This window comes from Eptatretus burgeri, chromosome 9, assembly GCF_056783735.1.
Source record: "Eptatretus burgeri isolate ZD-2024b chromosome 9, Ebu_testis_v1, whole genome shotgun sequence".
NCBI lineage: Eukaryota > Metazoa > Chordata > Myxini > Myxiniformes > Myxinidae > Eptatretus > Eptatretus burgeri.
Genome location: NC_140969.1, coordinates 21149501 through 21170428, shown reverse-complemented (window position 1 = coordinate 21170428; position 20928 = coordinate 21149501). Strand labels below are relative to the sequence as shown.

General features: G+C 41.2%; 1 protein-coding gene across 4 annotated transcripts in view; it reads left to right on the top strand.

Moving 5' to 3' along the window:
- LOC147019673 (calcium-dependent secretion activator 2-like) overlaps positions 1-20928 on the top strand; it is a 100786-nt gene that overhangs the window by 27085 nt on the left and 52773 nt on the right. For 3 of the 4 annotated variants that reach the window (XM_085894294.1, XM_085894296.1, XM_085894293.1), the window contains 12 exons: positions 3541-3652; positions 3784-3923; positions 4190-4256; positions 4360-4468; positions 6228-6428; positions 6671-6807; positions 8987-9174; positions 14929-15030; positions 17128-17191; positions 19078-19201; positions 19287-19375; positions 20501-20657. In XM_085894294.1, coding sequence (XP_085750420.1) covers positions 3541-3652; positions 3784-3923; positions 4190-4256; positions 4360-4468; positions 6228-6428; positions 6671-6807; positions 8987-9174; positions 14929-15030; positions 17128-17191; positions 19078-19201; positions 19287-19375; positions 20501-20657 — 1490 coding nt within the window. The remainder of the gene's footprint in view (positions 1-3540; positions 3653-3783; positions 3924-4189; positions 4257-4359; positions 4469-6227; positions 6429-6670; positions 6808-8986; positions 9175-14928; positions 15031-17127; positions 17192-19077; positions 19202-19286; positions 19376-20500; positions 20658-20928) is intronic. The other variant, XM_085894295.1, reaches the window with a different exon arrangement.

Below are 20928 nucleotides of genomic sequence, written 5' to 3'. Positions count from 1 at the left end.
AAACCCTCTCAACCCGAGCCGAATCCCAACATTCAAGCCATGGAATCGAACTGAGCAGCATCTCCGACCACCAAAAAACACCATAGCACAACATAACCATCTCCAAACCACAACACAACCACCCATTGTTTATCACTTCATGAAATTTGGAAGAGGGGTGAGAGAGGGAGGAGAGAGAGGAAGGAGGGGTGGTCGAGCGAAGACAAACGGAGAAATGGGGGGAAGGGAAGGATGGATGGGATGAAGAGAACGGTGGATGGAAGGGATGGTTGGATGGAAATTGAATTCACAGCAAGTTCCACAGTTGCTCATGAGCACATGATACTCCAATCTCAGAGTGAACACGAGGTGTAAGGAATGAACGATGAATTAATTAGAGTTTCCACCTGCTGTTCCTACATCTGGCATTACATTCCCTGCAGCATCTGCACTGAGTTTGGGTTTTGGAAACTACTCTCCCCTAATAACCTCTAAAGTACTCCACCAGGGGGCGCATCTCCGAGCGGTGCTCAGCATGACCGCTCTGAAGTGAAGGTTACATTTTAAACTTTTGTCACATTTAACGAAGGCAACGGAGCACACGTTTGTATATGTACTTCATTTACATTGTCACCGAACATTGTCTTGAATGTCAATTTGTAATTTTATTTTCAAAAACAACAATAGCTGCGATTAAAAAAATAATCATAAAAAGAAGTTATTTTCACCGCTGTCTTCTAGCTGTCTCACCATGGCTTAGAAACATCAGTTCAGTCCCTCCATCCATCACTTTCCTCCATTTGTCCCATCCAACCCTTCTCTCCATCCCATCCATTCCTTCCTTCTATCCAACCATTTCTAAGGAACGGCAGGCTTGGCACTGCACGACACTGCGGGGTGCAAAACAGGCAGGTGGTCGATCAATGTATTTTTGATTGTGTTGTGCGGAGTGACAGTGTAGGTACTTTTGCCGTGTATCACCAAGGCTTGCAAACAAACATTCTAGTAGCTTGTGGAGCGCTCGCCAAGTGGCTTAAGCATTCAAGCAAGCACTCCGAGGTGGTTGATGAGGAATGACAGGCTTGGCAAGCGATTAGCGATCACCGCTCAGTCGGCGATTAATGTATGCAAAGTTCAGGGCCATTAGGTTTCATTGTTTTGGAGTTGAGTTCCGTTGGAAAGAAAATGCTTGTTTATGACTGATATGTTTCCCAAGTGTATTAGTAGCTACGAGCATCAGCTCTTCTGCAATCTGGCTTTAGATTCCACAGAATCCCGAGGAGCGGGAGTTCCCATCTCAGCCCATCTTCAGTGGGTAATTGAAAGGAGTTTTATTTTCAAAAAGTGATACTTTATTCTGAAACGCACTGTACACTTGGGAGAAAAAAAGAACATTGGGATATATTGTGACCATATTTGGCCTTGCTGTAATGTTTTGTATAAAATATATAAATAAAATAATGACCGTTTTTACAGCCATTTTTCCCTGCTGTGCAGGGGTTGGGCTTTTTCTTGAGGCAATGTTTTATGGCCGGATGCCCTTCCTGACGCCAACCCTGGTCGCCTCTTACGACACACAGGGATATGGTACACCTATTCTAACCGGGGCATACACCGGGACCAGTACACTGGTACTCATTTCGATGACCTCGGAAGGATGACAGGCTGAGTCAACCCCCTGGTGTTAATTCAGCAGCCAACGGGGCTTGAACTCAGGACCCTGGGATCCCAAGCCACCGCCCTAACCACTAAGCCAACACCAGGCTATAATGTTTTGTATAAAATGGAACAAAAATATCATTTTCCTCAAAGTAATGTGTTTTCTGGGACCACCTGAAAATTATTTTTGGGACATGGTGTAATGATATTTGGCCGAGCTGGACAACGCTGTATAGATGCCTGGAATGACAAACAATGTCCGAAATGGACAAATAAACACTTTAAAAAAAATTATATATTTGTCAGAACTGCTGCTGAGGTCAATTCTGGAGTTTGAATCTTGAAATTTGCCTCTGGTTAAGAGATTCTCGAGCTTATCACATTTGCAGAAATGAAATAAAGCGATGAACACTGGCATCTCTGGATGTTTATAAGCATTGAGTATCCAGCAATTTGTAGGTAGGATGATCAGACATTTGATGATACAAATCAGGTGTGAGGTATGGGAGCACGCACCGGCGCAGAGCGTCACTGCGTCCACTTCCGCCGGTACTCCAAGGACCTCCGTCTGGCCATCCCCCAGGCAGATGCCTGGCCCATCCCCATCTCCTTGAGATGCCGATCAACCTACTGTAACACGAGGCACGTGGTCGACCCATTGGCCTCCTCAAATCACGAGGCTCCCTCACTGAGAATCTGGTGAGCAGGATCAGCATCAGGAAAATGAGCCACATGTCTGCGCAGCCGCAGCTGACGCTCATGGACTATGGGGGTAACAAATCTCATTTGAGTCTCTCAGCAACCGCTCGTTGGACACAAAGTCTGACCAGCGATAGCTAAGGATTCTCCGAAGAGACCTGGTACCAAAGGAATTAGGTCTCCTTCTCAGATCCCTGGTGAGAGTCCAAGTCTCACACCCGAAGAGCAAGACTGGAAACACCAAGGACCTGAAGACTCGGACTTTCATCCTCCCGCCCAGGTACCAACAGCGCCACACCACGATCCAGTGAATCCATGACTCCCCAGGCCTGACCCAACCATCTATTGATCTCTGGCTCTCAGCCAGCAGAGATATGAATATCACTGCCAAGGTAATTGAAACTCTCCGTGACCTCAACATCCTCACCACAAACAGGTACAGACAAGATAGCAGCATCCAAGATGTCATTGAAAGCCTGGATCTTAGTTTTGACCAAGGAAACCCAGAATCCCAGTGGCTCTGACTCTTCATTCAGCACCTCGATGGCCCCCAAAAGGATATCTAAAGTCTCCGCAAAGATGACCACATCATCTGGGAAATCAAGGTCAGAGATCTTGACATTCCCAAATGATTCACTGCAACTTGATCTCTCCGACATCCTCCCCAGAATCCAATCCATGCAAGTGCTGAAAAGTGTGGGGGCCAGTACACACCCCCTGATGAACTCCAGTAACAACTGGAAATAAGTCGGAGATGGTACCACCACATTTCACAGCACTCTTACTACCAGAGATTATTTTGGCTGTCTGTTGCACCTTGTTTGTGGCCTCCGACATGTATCATTATAATTCTCTGATCAAAAAATATTTCACTTTTTCCACAAAGGACGTACGCAAATATCCATTGGCGTACCATTAATTAATTACCGTAATAACCATTTGATCATCCAACCTCAGAGAGCTACATGATCAGGTTCGGTTTGTCAATGAAGCCACTGCTCATGTGACTATTTTCCACCTGAGACGTGCATTTGGCAGGTGAGATGACTAATATGTTGTTGTAAACAATTACATGGGGTTTAAATGCTTTACAACAACTTGCTTCAAAATTTGATCTGTTCTATAGTTATTTACTTTGAAAATCCCATATAATCACTGACTTGAGCTTGTGTGGGTTGTTCTTATCAAATATCATGTTTTCAGGTGGCACACACAAGGAGATTTTACGACTGCAGCTCCACTGCCTGTGCTGAAAGTGAGACTTCTGACTATTGTCAACAAGATGCTTTCATTGGAGGACAAAGAATTGGGGAAGGCAGGCAACGTTTCCATATTCTTTTGTTATTCATCAAACAAAAATATAAACGTTTGTTATTTCCTATTGTATCCTAATGGAGGACACTACAAGGTTAGAAATTGATGACATGTCATGATGATCATTTCTAGGTGACTCTCAGGCCATCACCCATGACCATGAAACCACCTGAGTTTCATGACCTCATTACACCCAGGCACAGTTCAGATGAAAACCTACAACTTCTGTTGCATTTGCGGATGGAGCGACCCCCAAACCTCAAGCATTCTGGGTGACATTATTGGAATGTTGTGATTGCAGGACATGTGTCGTTCGGATTGGGGAATTGCGTTATTTAGCTTGTTTTTTTTTTTTAACCTGACAAGGGATAGGGAGATAATTCATCAGTTTGGGGGGGAATCTTCAAACATTACAAGGTTGACTGGTTTACTCATTTTGCGTGCAGTGTCGTGCATTTCCAGTTGGATCGATTAAAAAGTATTCTTGTATTTTACCAAGTTCTTTGATCGTACCTTTGAATTGCAGTATGCCTTGTAGGTACCTGCTCGCTCGTGGTAAAAATGTTTGGAGATCGTGGAAGAAACGTTTCTATGCCCTAATACAGGTGTGTCAATGATTTTCAAAGTGGGACTTGCAGTTCATGAAAAGTCTTGGTAGATATGGTTATTTTTGGGTCCCCTGGAATCATTTTCTTTTGTGGATTACAGGGTAGTGCTTGCACCTACATTCTCTGCAACTTCCAAGAAAACAAGGTTGAACCGCAAAGTATTATTCAGTTGGATGGGTATACAGTTGATTACGCCCAACTTCCTTCAGGTAACTCTGACTGCCGCGTATTGTTTGACAACCTCTGGAAATGTTAAATTATTTCAACCATTTCAACCAGGATAATCAAACGATTATTTTCACAACTTTTCATTTGAAACATAATAAACTATTTGATCCTTCCTTTCTTTTTAAAAACCAGGTTTAACTTCATCGGGAAACTTGCCGGAGGAGGGGTTATTGCATTTGGGTCCGTTTGTCTGTCTGTTTGTTTGTTTGTACACACAGAACTTTCGTGTTTTTCTCTGCAACCACTTGTCAGATTGAAACAAAATGTTCACCACGGGAGCCACTACTCATGTACAATGTTCTAATGATAATTATGATGTCATAGGTCATGTGGGGCAGCCATGTTGGAAAAACGGAAAAAAAATTGGACCTCTATATCTCTGAAACCGCATCAAGGAAAATATTGAAACTCGGCACACAGCAAGTACTCCTCATGGGGAATAAGTGTGATTTTTTTTTTTTTAAATGACTTCTTCGGTGCCTTCATTATGATGTCATAATTACATATGTAAAACACTACATCTGATCGGTATGAAAATTTTTGAGGGTCATCTCGGGATAAAATGGTCCACAGAAAAAAAAATTTGATGACTTTTTATCAGTCATGTGATTTAGCAGCCATATATATATATATATATATATATATATATATATATATATATATATATATATATATATATATATATATATATATATATATATATATATATATATAATATTTATAACCTTCAAAAAATATTCTTCTCTGAAATGGCTGAACAGATCGAGGTGAAACTTTACACGTATGACTGTGCCTATCCATGAGGAACAAAAGGTTCACGCATATGATGTCATCGGTCACATAGTTTGGCAGCTTATAACTTGGATTTACCCAAAAACTTAAAAAAATCATCTTCTCCAGAATGGCTGGACAGATCGAGGGGAAACTTCACATAAATGTTCCCCAAGCCTTGGGGATACCAGGGTATTCACGAATAATTGATAGGTCACATGGTCTGGCATTGGATTGAGTGAAAATTATATATTCTTTCTCTTGAACCACTTAATCAACCGACATGAAATTTCACAACTCTGATCTTGTAGTGATGGGGAATATATGTTTTAAATTTCAACCTGATCGGACACGTGGTGTGGCAGCCAGAATTATGCAATTTTTTTGAATGTAGGTTCTTTATAATTTTTTTTTTGAATAAGGCTTACTTGGCTGTGCCCGGATGGGTTTGAGGGTGGAGGAGCAGCAGCTGAAATGTGAATCCTATCCAGGTTCCTCCTGATGACTTCATCTTTGCTCTTTGCTTGTTTGGGTTCCTTCTGATAACTCCAATGCAGGAGTGTACCTGTTTGGTCTTCCATTTGATTTGAATTGAATTAATTTTAATCACATTCTAAATTCAATTGAATTTTATTTGTTTTTTTGTGTACCTTGTCGAGGCTCGAATGAGAGCTAAAAATAATATAATAATGCAAAAACGTCACGAGCCAGGGTTCGGTGTCCGATCAAAGTGACATTGCATCAAAGTACGATATCTTGGTCTTGGTAACCCGATCATCACTGCCAGCAGTTATATAGTTGCAGTTCTGGTTATGCCTCCAATTAATTACGTAACTCACCAGTACACAAACACTACACAAACACTACACAAACACCACACAACAAACCACACAAAAGAAGTCCTGGCAAGGGTCTGCAATCTCTGATTGCTCTTTTTCTTGTTTATTTTTGTTTTTGTTGCTGTATCAGATGTATATGGGGGACAGGTTCATTTCAGTCTGGTGCGCGAAGGAGAAACATTCCATTTTGGTTGCGATGATGCTCAAGATGCCGGGCTGTGGGTTCAAGCTCTGTACCGGGCCACCGGCCAGACTCATCGTCCCACTCTGCATGGCCAGGGCAGCAGCCGTCATAGGAGGACATCAAACGTTGGTGCATGTTCTGATCTTGGTACGCAGTTGTTCCTCTTTGATGATCATCTGTGTGTCGCAATAGGAGTTTTTGCTAAATCCAAAGTTGTGATCATCGCATGTTTTTGTTTTTTTTAAGTCTAAAAAGCAAGTGGTTCTCCTGTGTGGAATAATGTTAAAGGTGTCACGATATCTGTGCCATTCTGTGGCCTGTAAGCCCTGTGGTCTGAGGGCTTGTTTGTTGCCTTTTTGCTGCCTTTGCTACTGCTCTGCTTTTATCAGCAGATCCTGATAAAGCTTCCAAGCTGATTGATAAGGTACTTGCTGCTGACCCCTGTGACTTGGATCATGAGAGTCTCTTTGAACTACTACAGCGACTGACCTTTAGGTATCGGATGAAGGACCCATACTGTAGTCTGGTGAGATTTCACACTTGCGAATTCAAATTTTCGTCCGTAAGTGTCTTTTGTTGTATAATCATCATCCTGTTTCGATGCATTAATATAACTATATCATACAGTACAATCACTTAAGCTCCCGGAATAAAAATAACAAAAATGCAGATCATGTTTTGCACCTTAATTAGCCCAGAAATGTATGGCATACAGTTGGAGAAAAATAGGCATAAGAGATTTATCCTGAGGTTTGCTTTGATCATCCTGGATTTTGTTTAAAATAAAATAACTAAAACATCCCACAATCTTCAGCCACATCTGTAGTTGTAACTTCATGTCATGCCCCGACAGCACCATTAGTTGTTAAACGCGCCAAAGTCATGCTGGAGCCAGGTTGAGATGATGTTAAACTGTCTTTGCAAACTTGGCAGGTCATTGTGGAATGATGTACTGCAAGACCTCAAACTCAAATCATTTTCACATTTGATTTAAAATGTTAAATTAAATTTCACTTTATTTCACGCACGTTTTGGCTCCACTTTTGTAATGATGATGGCTATTGGCTGCGTTAAAAAAGAAAAAAATAGAATAAAACAAATAAAAACTAGATGGAGAGCACTCGGGAGAGTGCAAAACCTCTGCCGCCAATATTGCTGGGTCACTCAAGTAAACCTTATATCTTATTCATTAAATATTATGTCAACATTGCTGACAGAGTTATAGTTCTTTTCTCCAACATTTTTTTTTGGGGGGGGGGTTGGAAATCACTTAAAACATGTAGAAATGCAAAAAAATTCTGTTTTTTTTTTGGGGGGGGGGGTGGAAATCACTTAAAACATGTAGAAATGCAAAAAAAAATCAATTTTGTTGAAAAAAAAGTTGCAATTTTTTTTTCCCTCTACCAATTTTTTTTATTTGGGGGGGGGGGGGTTGGAAATCACTTAAAACATGTAGAAATGCAAAAAAAATCTCTAACAATTTTTTTTGGGGGAGGGGTAGGTAACAATTTTTTTGTGGGGGGGGGGTTGAAAATCATTAAAAACATGTGGAAATGCAAAAAAAAAAATTCTCTAACAATTTTTTTTGGGGGGGGTAACAATTTTTTTTTGGGGGGGGGTTGAAAATCACTTAAAACATGTAGAAATGCAAAAAAAAAAAATTTTTTTTTCTCTAACAATTTTTTTGGGGGTGGGGCAACAAAGTCCAAAATTTAATGGCATGATCCTTGGACCATACCTAACCCCCCCCCCCTCCCACCAAGTTTCGTCAAAATCTGTCGGAGTTTTTCCGTAATACTGTTCACAAACAAACAAACAAACACAAACAGAAAGGGGTGAAAACAGTAACCTCCATCCATCTTCGAAGATGGCGGAGGTTAATAACCAACCTGGATGATAACTTAATCATGACTGCCACAAACTAGGAAGTTCCATATTCCATCTATGATATTCCTTAACAATGTGTGATGCCAGAAACTTTCTTTTTTAATTGTTTTTTTTTACTCTGAGACTATTGTCCAATCTACCAATCAGTAGTAATGTCACTGCAACTTCCTGGTTTCTACAAAACCAAATAAGTCTTTTACCAAGCACATTTCGTAAACATCGTAACTTGTGGATTATGTCCTAATAATTGTTTATATTGCCAATATAAGGTTTGCACCTCCAGCTCCCCTGCAAATGGATATTTGTTAATTTAGTTTTCATGTTTTATTTAATGGCCATGTAGATGTAATTTATGGTTGTATGTCACAACATAATAACATCAGTTATTTTGTGCTTTTGCAAGCAAGTCGAACAGAGTTCCTCAAGAGTGCCCTCTGGGTATGTGACACCTTGGATGTGTGCTCGTTATGTAGAATCATGTCTCACTATGACTGCTCGATGCATCTATTAATTTTGACACTGCACGTGTAAGCCATGTGACATCACCCTTGAAGCTTTCCTTACTTGGAAATGCAAAACATGGTTTCACCTAATCTTATGAGTCTGACACGGAGAAAGTAAAGGCTGTTTAGTGCAAACAAGGCTTTCATTTTTTTTTCCGATGTAATGAAACTTGTTTTTACAAAAACTTTGTCAATACTCGGAGAGTACAATTATCGATTTCAAATCTAGTTCGCCAGCTGTTTGGCTTGTGTAACAAAAACGTATCTTTTTATGAGTGTACCGCCAAAGGAAGGGTGTGTGTGTGTGTGCTCTAGGGCTGGTTCAGTCCAGGGCAGTTGTTCATGTTGGATGAGTACTGTTCACGATATGGAGTTAGTGGCTGCCATCGACATCTCTGCTACCTGGATCAGTTGATAAATCGAGCTGAGGATGGTATTGCCATTGATCCTACACTCCTGCATTACAGCTACGCTTTCTGCACTTCCCATATCACGCAGAACAAGTACGGTTTTTTTGTATTGCTCACACCTTACAAGTGTTGCTGACAGTCTTCAATTAAGTTGTATGGTTATTAACTTTATCTCGAAAGCATCAAATGTGCAAGTATTATCTTGTATCAATGGGAAGTGATGTCTGTTCTGACCATTGTTCACTATATCTCGTGGTTCATAAGCAAGCTTTCTTTCTTGGTGTGTGCTGCCATTGGCATCAAGGAAGGGATTTAAAGTCCCTGATTATATTATCTCCATTCAGGTTACTGTTGCAGCTCCAGACATTGTATGTTTAACAGAACCATTCCTCTGGCAAGACATATCTGACTCCTCAGTGTCCCTCCTTGTCCATTTTCTCTTCTGTTTTGATAGGGCCCTTACCTGTCCTAACGGTGGTATTGCTGTATATGTCAATAACTTCATTTCTCACAATCTATTGTCCACACAAATCTCTCCTCGCCCACTGGAATACTTCCGAGTGCACATACCTCTTCTGAAAGCTTACATCTGGCCTTGCTCCTCCTGCTTTCTCCTACCTCTGCCTCCCTTGGGCCGAGATGCTCAAGGTCACGTGTTTCTCAAGAAGACCTCGTCTGCTCACTTTGACAAAGTCCAGGACTGTTTGGCTGTCTGTTTGTCACACGATTTTTCGCCACAGTTTTCAAGCAATCGTTCTGACTCTTTTTGTGTGTGCTCGTGACCGGCTAAGGACAGCAATGCTAAATTTTGGTGAGGATACGGATACGAGAATTATTTAATTTTTAAATGATTCTTCACCATTGAGAGACGGGGCTAAAAATGATGTTGCATGACATCTCAATAAGTTGTGGACGGATTCAGATGAAGCTTGGTGGACAGGTTGGGTGTGTGACGAGGACCAATTGCTTCGATTTTGGTGAAGATCGAAATCTGGATGCAGATAGGAGAATATTTTTTAAAGTAATTCTTCACAATTGAGAGATGGGGCCAAAAACTATGTATGGTATCTTAAAAGGTTGTGGACAGGTAATGATAAAACGAGGTGGATGAGTTGGTTAGGTGGTAAGAACAAGCCGATTCAATTTCTGTTAAGGTCTGGATCCAGATCCGACCTATCAGTGGGGTAAAAATTGTAAACTGTTCGGCCTGGCGGAGGTATGCGCTCCACCGAGTGCTGTTCCGTTTAGCCAAGTTGTCACCGAGTGATTTTTTTTTTTCTCCATTTGTATGTCAATCGCCAGACAGGTTACAATTTTAGTCTGATCTTCACGAAACTTCACCACCTGGCAGAGTTGGTCATAAGCAAGAAGCCTATTGTTTTTGAGGTCAAAAGGTCAAGATAGGCCAGATTTCTAAACTTGTCAATTTTCATCTGATTGACTTGAAATTTGAAGAGGACTTGCATATCAGGTCACTGAATGTAACCATCAATTATTTTTGAGGTCAACATCAGCCAAAGTTCAACAACTTGGGTGATATTTCTAAAATCCTCAATTTTCATCGGATTGACTTGAAATTTGAAGATCATTTGCATATTTGGTCATTTAATTGAACCACCCATTATTTTTTTATGGTCAAATTTGTTTTATGGATTTCGGAAGTATCTTGTGATGCACGACATCTTGCTTGTTTATTTTTTTTAACTCTGAGACTATTGTCGTTTCCACCAATCAGTAGCAATGTAACTGCAACTTCCTGGTTTCTACAAAGCCAAATTAGTTTTCTTTAACCAAGCACATTTTGCAACCACCATAACTTGCAGCTTACTAGCAAGTTATCTGTGAATGCATTTTATTCCAAATGGAGTAGGGATGGAGGTGGCAAATTTAAATTATTTTTCTCTCTCCACTAAGTCCAGGCTACATTCATTCATTGTCTTGAATTCAAAAGCACTTGGTCATTACCCCACGTGCTCACTCATGTACATCCACAATCTCTTCTGCACAGGCTGATCTTTCCCATTCTTACCTGTTCAGTTCATCCCTGGCTAATGTTACTGGTTTTTGTGTTATCCTTGTTTCCTACATGTGTACGTCCATTCTCACCCCCCTCCCCCTTACTCCTTGCTCCAACCCTTTTGTAGTCAAAAAAACCTGCCGCTCTTTGTCATTTAACTCCTACATGAGCGTAGACCTTTGTATGGAAAACAACAAATGATTACCCCATATATTTTCCACCCCATGATTACTAAAGGTGTGCCATACTCTCCCCTTTATCACCCAATTACATACTTGTTCCCTCAATTACTTTTTAGTTTTGGGTGGTCGCTCGACTACCCTTGTTCTCAGTTTTTCCGTCTGTCTGTTTGTTTGTATGTTATGGACAGCTCTGGAGGCCAGAGGAGTCAACCGATTTTGATGAAACTTGACTGTTAGGTTCATACCAGGATCTAGTTGTATGCTTTTGAGCACCGTTGCTATGGACGCCACCGTTGCACGGCAATGGGACTTTGAAATTTTTGAAAAATCCTAAAGAATTAATTTTTTCAAAAATCGGCTTCTGCGCTTTTATGCGCACTATAACCAACCTCTTTGTCAAAAAATTTTCAGCCCGATCCGTCAAAAACTGTATGACTCGTATGCAATTATGTAGCGACAACCCATGTCGCCTACCGGCTTGTTCTTTTGTTTTCCAAACTTTCCACATGTTGATGGCCTCAAATGTCCCACTTGCTGTGATCTAATTGCAAGAATGCCTGAGCGAATTTTTTTCATTATTGTTTTTCTCCACAAGAGCGAGGCTTGCGCAAGACCAATAATCATGATCATTGAATTTCCCTCGCATCACTCGTAGCGGAAGCACCATCACTTAACGAATTACGTCGAGTCCACCGAATATTAAATTTAAGTTTATTTTAGACCTCTTTGAAGTTTATTATTAGATGTTATTTTTAGGTTACTTTGCCAAATAGAGGTTTTCCTTTCATTAAAAGATTTCCTTGCGCTGCAACCTTTGTTCAAAGGCTTTCAGTACATGCTTCTGTTATTAACAAGGCTGACATGGCTTGGTCAACTTTGTGATAACTCTCAGGTTAGATTTTTAAAGTACTGTTAAACAAATCGATTTCATGTTGTATTTATCGGTTTAAAATGTATCTCGTTTGGGATCATGATCATCTCTTGGTTGAATGTTGAGCTTTGCCGACGTGCGGAGCTTTTTAAATGCTGGAGAACAGGAGAACAGTTTTTAAAAACAGGAGACAGACGGACGCATGGACAGACACCGTGGTTTGCATTATGTAATATGTTTTATATAAGTATAAAACTATGCAAATACATTTGGTACTAATCAGGGGCCCATTGAAATCCCACGAAATGTAAAATGTGACCAAGTCATTCTTCCGCACCACCACCCCCTCACAAATCCCAAGTCCTCAGTCTCCGCTACCCAATCCTAAGACCTCATCCTCAGCTTCGCAACCCCAAGTCCTCCACCATTCCCTTCCCAACCCTCAAGCGTCAATCCCCTTTCAACTTCAAGCCTTCAACTCCTTCCCTCCCCCAAAGCCACAACCTCCCCTCCTAACTCTGTCCCATCTTTGCTCTTCAGGCCATGTATCCACAGAAAAGAGCAAATTAATCAGAAGCTCCATTTCAAATGTAAAAAGGGCAACAGAGACAGAAGAATAAAAAGAAACACTATTAAGAAGAAACCGAGAGAGTACGACAAGAAGAAAAGCTTGTTGGTCTTTGACTGGTTCAAATGTATTTGGAGCACAAAACAGATAAACTCAGCAGAGATTTGTTCATCAACAAACAGATGATGGGAGGACATCAAGGAAAACACAAAACTCCAGAATCAGAGAAGGTGGCATTCAGCTCTGTGGAGGCAGCTTGCTGTCTGGTGGGCCACTAGCACGCACGCACACACACACACACACACACACACACACACACACACACACACACACACACACACACACACACACACACACACACACACACACACACACACACACACACACACACACACACACACACACACACACACACACACACACACACACACACACACACACACACACACACACACACACACACTTTACACTGGCAGTCTGTCCCTCCAGCACATATCGCAATATGATGGAATCTCACGAGATTGTGAACTAAACGTCGATTTTCCATTATTGGCTGGGTGCATGTGTGCGTGTACACATCATGGAGAAGTTAATTGATTTAGGATGATTAATTAACATAATTAAGCTACTCACAATCACTTGAGAGTGGTAATTGCACAGAATATCCACGAGACAATGAGGACCTGAAGGTAATTTTGATAATTCTCGTGAGACGTATGTCGCTGCTACCGAGATAGTGAATCGGTGAAAGGAGGAGTGGGGAAGGTGGGGAGAGCAGGTTATGCAGAGGTAGGAGTCAGTGCAGTTGTCAATTGCATAATATTAACGTGGATTGTGGATGGGAAATGGTTAACTCTTCCACCATTTTAATGAGGAAATAACATATAATGATGTAAGAATGTCCTCTTGCTTTGAAGAATGGAAAGAAAGGGGGAGGGGTGGGAGAGGTTTTGTGTGGGGAGGGAGGGATTCCAGAGAGGGGATATTGAGTGAGGAGGGGAGGACAGGGTTGTGGTTGGTGGAAGCAGAGAGGGGACATTGAGTTGGGGGTTGCATTGAGGACTTTCAGTTGGTGGGGGGGGGGGGTTAACACGGTATTCCCGGTTGGTTGAGGACTTTGTGTGGGAGGGGGTTTGAAGCCTTGGGATTGGGAAGCAGGGGTTTGAAGGTGGGGGGCTGAGGACTTGGGGTTGGGGAAGGGGGGTTTGTGCTAATGAAGCAACATTTTTAGGGAGCACATAACTAGACAATATTGAAATAACGTGATATATTTAACTATTTCTTGAGTATAATTTTGTTGAAATCACATTTTACATTTAGTGGAATTTCCACAGCTACCTACTATTCTAACTGCTGACTGACTGATATTAACGACCAGTACCAGTGCCATAGCTGAAATTTTGCGTTCCGACGGACACTGAAGCCGATACACCGGGAAAAATCACAGAACCATTGGAAAACATCCTTAAATGAAAATATAAATAAATTGGGGAAAAATGCAGGTGAGAGACCTGAAACAACGGGGAAGCACAGTAATTTTGCATGACGGACATCAAACCTGATACACCAGGGAAAATTGCAAAACTCAGAAAGCATCTGTAAATGAAAATATAAATCAATGAAAAATTAAATGCAGGTGAGTGACCTGAGACAATGGGGAAGCATGGTTCATTCTGCTATGGCCCAAGCACGTGTACACACACACACATATACATACATACATACATACATACATACATACATACATACATACATACATACATACCCACGGGCCCAAGGCCGACTTTTCTTTGCATTGTTTTTAGCTCTAATTTGTTTTAATTGTGGCATTCTAATAATGCGCAATAGGTACAGTGAGGGTGTATAGACGTCACTTGCCAGGAGTCAATCACTGTGCACTTATCCTCGCACAGCCAATCGGCAGTGTCTCACAACTTATCGCCAAGACACGTGAAGGAAGCATAGTTCACACTTGCTTTGTTTGTGTATTTATCGATGTGAATCGTGAAAATGTTTATAATCAACATCAATTTTTTGACTCTGCACTGCCCAGGTCCTTGTTGATAAACATGGTACCATTTTTACCTTTGCGTGACCAGTGGTTTGGAACGAGATGCAAAACCGATGGACAGACATCGGATCGATATGTATATACATTTATATGTACGTGACATTTCCTGAATGATCAGCATCTGTCCCTGTTTTATAGACCGGATGGGTTTTCATCTATTACTGTGGCAGAGAATGCGCACTACAAAGAAATCAAGGACCGACTCAAACTAATGCTTGAGCACCAGATCAGCCATTTCAGGTAAATCCTGCATTGTTGTTCCAATTTTCCTTCCCTTCTAAACGATGTATTTCGCCTTTTTTTTTTCTCGGAAAGTTGAAAACGTCTTTTGTTTGCCTATTTAGAGCTGATGATTTGCCTATCCATGATTTGAGGACTTAAAAGGGAAATGAGACCAAAAATGGATGGCTTTCTGTTACTCTAACTGATTTCCTACAATTCTCTGGCAGGTTCGTCTTATTGATTAGTGAGTGACAGTAGATTTTTGTGATTTAAAGTGTCTTCAGTGGCTCGATTCCTGGAGTAAACACAGTCTATTGGTTAAAACAATTGCCCACAATTAAATCTCGTGAACATGTTAATTGGCCAATTTTAATCCTTGCTCACACCTTTGGGAAAACGTTCATGTGATGCATTATATTTATTAACATTCTTTTGTCCTGAGCAACCCGTCATGTTTTGCTTCTCTCTGTGCCTTGTACAATTTGATGATCTTTCTCGTACTGTTTGACCTTTCTCTGAACATAGAGTAAAAATGTACACTCCGGACGATTGTTCGGACAATATAATTGTATCTTTGTTTAAGATGAAGAGTAACCTACAGTACTTCCTTCATCATACAGACGAGCGAAGCTGTCGGAGCAAGTATTGAAGATATTCGAGAAGGTTATTAAAATGAGATTGAGAGGAGATATCAATACAGATGAAAACCAATTTGGCTTGATGAATGGAAGGTCATTGACGGATGCAATCGTTACAGTGAGGCACATTCAAGAGAAGTACTTGGCAAAGCAAAATAAGTTGGATATTGAGAACTTGTCCAATAAAGTACCAAGGGAAGTTGCGGCATGAGCACTGACGAAACGGAGAGTAACAAAGGATTTGGTGAGGGTAGTTATGTCGATGTATAGGAGGCCAAGAACACCGGTAATAACTAGTGAAGGATGTACAGAGTCATGTGAAGTGAAAGTTTCCTTGCATCAAGGATTAGTGTCGAGCCTCTTGCTTTTTGTACTCGTTCGAGAAGAGCTTATGAAAGAGTTGAAGGTAGAATATCCATGGGAACTATTATAAGCTGATGATTTGGTCTTGAAAGCACAATCAGAATTAGAAACAAGGGAGATGTTTGATATTATATTTGGAAGGAAGCATTGTAATGTAAGGGATTGAGAGGCGAATCTGGGTAAGACAAAACTGATGGTTAGTGGCAAATAAGTGGAGTGGGAAATGGCCCTGTGTGACTTGTGGTAAAGGAGTGGAGTCAAATTATATTCAGTGTGTGTCTTGCAAAAGGTGGTGTCATCGGAAATGTAGAGGAGTTGAGGGATGTTTGGGGATAGTGGCTGGCAGTTTGAGATCTAAACATTGCACGGGTGTCTGTCAAAATTCAGAGAACATGGTGGTGGTCATGGATATGAGATTCGAAATGTAGCTTGAAAAGGTTGAGTGTTTTTGTTACTTGGGAGATATATTATTGGCTGCCAGAAGTAGGATAAGGGTAGCATGGAATAAATGGAGAGAGAGTTACGTCGGAGGTATTTTGACACACAAAACTATCCCAATGGAATTAAAAAGTAGAGTATATTTAGCCTGTATTAGACCAGTTTTGATGTATGCGAATGAGGAATGAGGGTAGAGGATGAGAGAAGAATAGAGAGGACAGAGCGAAAGGATGACAACATGGATGTGTGGGGAAACACTGAATGATACGCAGAGTAGTGTGGACATAAGAAAGAGGCTTCAAGCTAATAGTACTGAGGAAGAGTTGAGAAAGTGTAGACTAAGGTTGTTTGGGCATGTGGGAAGAAAGAGAGAAGATGAGTGTCAAAGTCACAAGTTTATTAGTTGAGGGGAACAGACAAGGAGATAGACCGAAAAAGACCTGGAAGGATGTGATCAGTAAAAACATGCAGTTGTTGGGGTCAGTGGAGGAGGATGCTTTTGACAGGACTAAGTATAGAGGGGCCATGAACCGACCAACCCCCTAATACTGGGAAATGGTCGTTAAAGTAGTCTGAGTAATAGTAGTAGTCAAAGTAATAGTATCAGTCAATGTCGATGATGATGACGATGACTCAATTCTATTTTGTAATCTGTAATATCTTCAACTCCCCTTAGATTCTACTTTCCATTTGGTTTACCTGAGGGTGCTCTAAAGGCCACTGTGGGTCTGCTGGAAAGGGTGAGTTGATCGTCTGTAATCTTGGACCTAATAACCGAGTTTACTCGAACATAAATGTTTATGTGGAACTTTCACCTCGATCTGTAATGCTTTTTCATGCAGGGAGATGGATGTTGTGGAGGAATACCAATAATGTTTGCACATTTTTGGCCTGTCTGCTCGCACAACGGCAGTTTTGCTTGTGTGCGTGCGTGCGTGTGTGTGCGCGTGTGTGCGTGCGTGCGTGTGTGCACATGTGTGCGCGTGTGCCGAGGCCATAACTGTTTAACCATTTGAGCTATTTTTCATCAAATTTGAACAAACCTTTATTGTGAGAATAAGAAGACTAATAATACGTAACTTTCGACATGACATGATCTGCCTCAGATTGCTCGGCGTACATGCGCAGAAACCCCTGATAACCAAGTAAATCGGGACTGCCTGGATATATTTCATGCCTCCCAGATAAGGATTGTAGCATGAGACAAAAATAAACTTTTAAAGAAGCTGAAGTTACTGTACTTGTAAGCGTACCTGCAAGAAAGGAGTGTGCCTCTGCACAAAGGAACAGTTGGATAACTTCCTGATCAACTTGTCCAAACAGTTGACATTGTCACGTCTGAGCTCTGTTAACATGGTATGCCTCAGCACCGGGAACTTTCATCCCAGATAATGGTGAAACTGTCTCTTACTGCATTTAATTATTTTTCTTTACCATTCCCCAAGGTCATCCAAATGAGCCAAAATTGACAGCACATGCACGGGAAGCAGATGGCTCCACGTGACTACTCATGATTTGCCTTCTGTCCTTTCTCCAGCTCCTTTTTCTTCTTCACCCCTTGTCTTCCCTGCACTCTGGGGGCTCTGATGGTTCTGTTCTCCCTGCTCCCATTCATCCTTCTTGCCTCCCTGCACATGGAGTTATCCCCTCCCTAATGAGATCACTTATGTTCCTCCTCTTCCTCTTTGGTGGAGTCCTCCTCCATGCCATCCCGCTTACTGGATGGCATCAATAATAATAAATCCATTGCCACTTCCAGCTCAACAGCATACTGTGCGCCACCATGGCTGGCGCACTGGCCAAAGAGGTCGTGATGCATTGAGATAGTACTTGGACTCTCCTGTCTATAAATTACATACGCTGCCTCCTCAGCATCATGTTCCACGAAACGACCTACTCTGACAGGTCCCTGCTACATGGCAATCTAACTTACTCAAATCGCACGGACGAAAGTCGCGTATTGTTTTAAAAGGTTGAACGGTGAAAGGAAAAGGTCACCAAATCATCAATTTTCATTTGATTGACTTCAAATTTGATCAGAATTTGCATATTTGGTCACTCAATTGGTTCACCAATCAAAAAAACGATAAGCCTATTAGTTGTAGCTCTGAGGTCAAGGTTGCATAAAATTGTCAATTTTCATATTATTGACTTGAACTTTGAACAGGGCTAGCATATTTGTTCAATGAAGCCAGCTGCTTTCGAGGTCAAAGGTTAAGGTCACATAAAATAGTCAGTTTTAATCCTATTGACTTGAAATTTGAGCAGAAATTTGCATATCCTGTGACTGAATTGGTTCACCAATCAAAAGCTATTGTTTTTTTTTTTGGTTTTTTTAGATAAAAATGTCAAAGTTTAAGGTCACAATGTCTATTTCTATTTCATCCATTTGACTTGAAATTTGAACAGGGTTTTGTATTTATTGAGTCACTGAATTGGTTCACCAAAGGTCAAGGCAACTGATTTCACAAGTACTGGTCTATGACCGCTTTTGTTCGTTTGTCTGTCTGTCTGTTGTCTCTGTTCAGGTCATACCCTTTTTACCATTTGAGCTTTAGTCATCAAATTTTCAACAAACCTTTTATTATGATAATATGGAGAAGACTAATTCCATATACACTAACAGGTGCTTATGGAAGACATGTCAACGCCAGTCCCGGCAGAGCAGATACACTCCCTGCTGAGTACCTGTTTGAGGCGTGCTGCCATGATCAATTACATGGGCCTTTCAGCTGAAAACGGTGTTTGGGGTGAGTCCAATCTGATGTTTCTTGATATGGTAACTCAATATTATTGCATTAAGTCATAACTCAGTATGATACTTTGTTGTGACAGATTCCAATGTCAAGGGACTTGAAGAATTACATGCTCTAGCAGAAGAATGTGTTGACATGCTACTCCAGAGTGAAGAGCAACATGGAATGGCAAGTGGTTGGGGCTCAACAAAGAGGGGCGGTTTCCTATGCAAAGATTGTGTTTTATTGCGAAGGATTTTCACGACCAGTACAAATTAAAAAGGTTGAGTCAGCAAGTTAGTCTTAGTACAGAAGAAGTGACTCGACACAAAACCTCACTCATATTTTATGTGTAGGTAATTTGGAAGAGCTTCAAATATCATTGACACACACACACACACACACACACACACACACACACACACACACACACACACACACACACACACACACACACACACACACACACACACACACACACACACACACACACACACACACACACACACACTGGATTTTTTTGAGCTGGATAAGCTGTGTGAAATATGTGACGGACGATTCTGTATTTTGGACTATTCCGTAATACCCAAACCTCCTGTAGTAGGGATTTGGTAAATTGGTTTGTTGATCAGTGAGCGAGTGGACCGAGGGAAATATCCAGGTTTTATTTTGTACCAAACAAAACAAACGGCTGTGAACATGTTCCTGAAAATGGGCACCTCGTGATGCGTCGCCTCATGATACAATTTTTGTCAAATACAGTATACTGCTTACGGAAAAAAAAATAGGGAAGCAACAACTTTTCAACTCCGAATCGAACTGTGGATTCACGACTCAACATCGACACGTCGCGTGAATTGAACCACACATTTTAGGAAGGCAATTAAATTTTGCTTCAAGGTCCAAGCCGAATCGGCACATAACTCGTCTTCCGAATATCAAGACGAAACATTGTTTTGCAAATTAATTTAAAGATTTTGAAGAAAGATTTTTACTGTTTTTATTTCTTTAAAATTTCAAGTGTTATCCTTCTTAACGAGGTTTATATTTGACTTTTTCACCTCCCCTTGCCAATACAAGTAATCTTTTGGTGTCCCGAGGGAGGCATTAATTGTTTAGTCTTGGAGTCTGTGGTGTCCTGGTTTTTAGAATAAAAAACCAGTTTGTTTTCATTTTAAGGCAGAATTTCAAGTGCTATCAATTGGCTGATATTACGAGTTGGCTATACTGGAAGCCATTAGCGATCTCCGATCGCAGACCTCTGGTTTATTTTGGTTTGCACGAACTTGCGTACATCTTTGTTGTCCTATACAGTTACTCTGCCGGTCCCCAGAGCTGTTCAAAGAATATTCAGAGTCATTCTGGTCCCTCTTCGCTGTGGACATGGATGCATTGCTTAATCACCAACCGGACTACTCTTGGGAATATTTTTCTCTGTTTCACCTTCTCAACCGTCATCTATCTATTGACCGTGAGTTGAGCACGCACCACTCCTGGTATTACTTTAAATGGCTCCTGTCACTGCAGTCGCCCATCTGTTCACATGTTGAGTCTTCTAACTCTTTAAGGCCCGGTCACACCTTGACGTTTTTGCCAGCGATGGCAACGTATTAAAATGTATGCAAAACGCTGGCTGACGTTGAACTTTTGATGTTTTTTTTAAAGATTCGGACGTATTCATAGCGACTTGGTCTTATGTATAACGCATTGGTAACGGACACAGAACGTTTCGTTGTGTTATA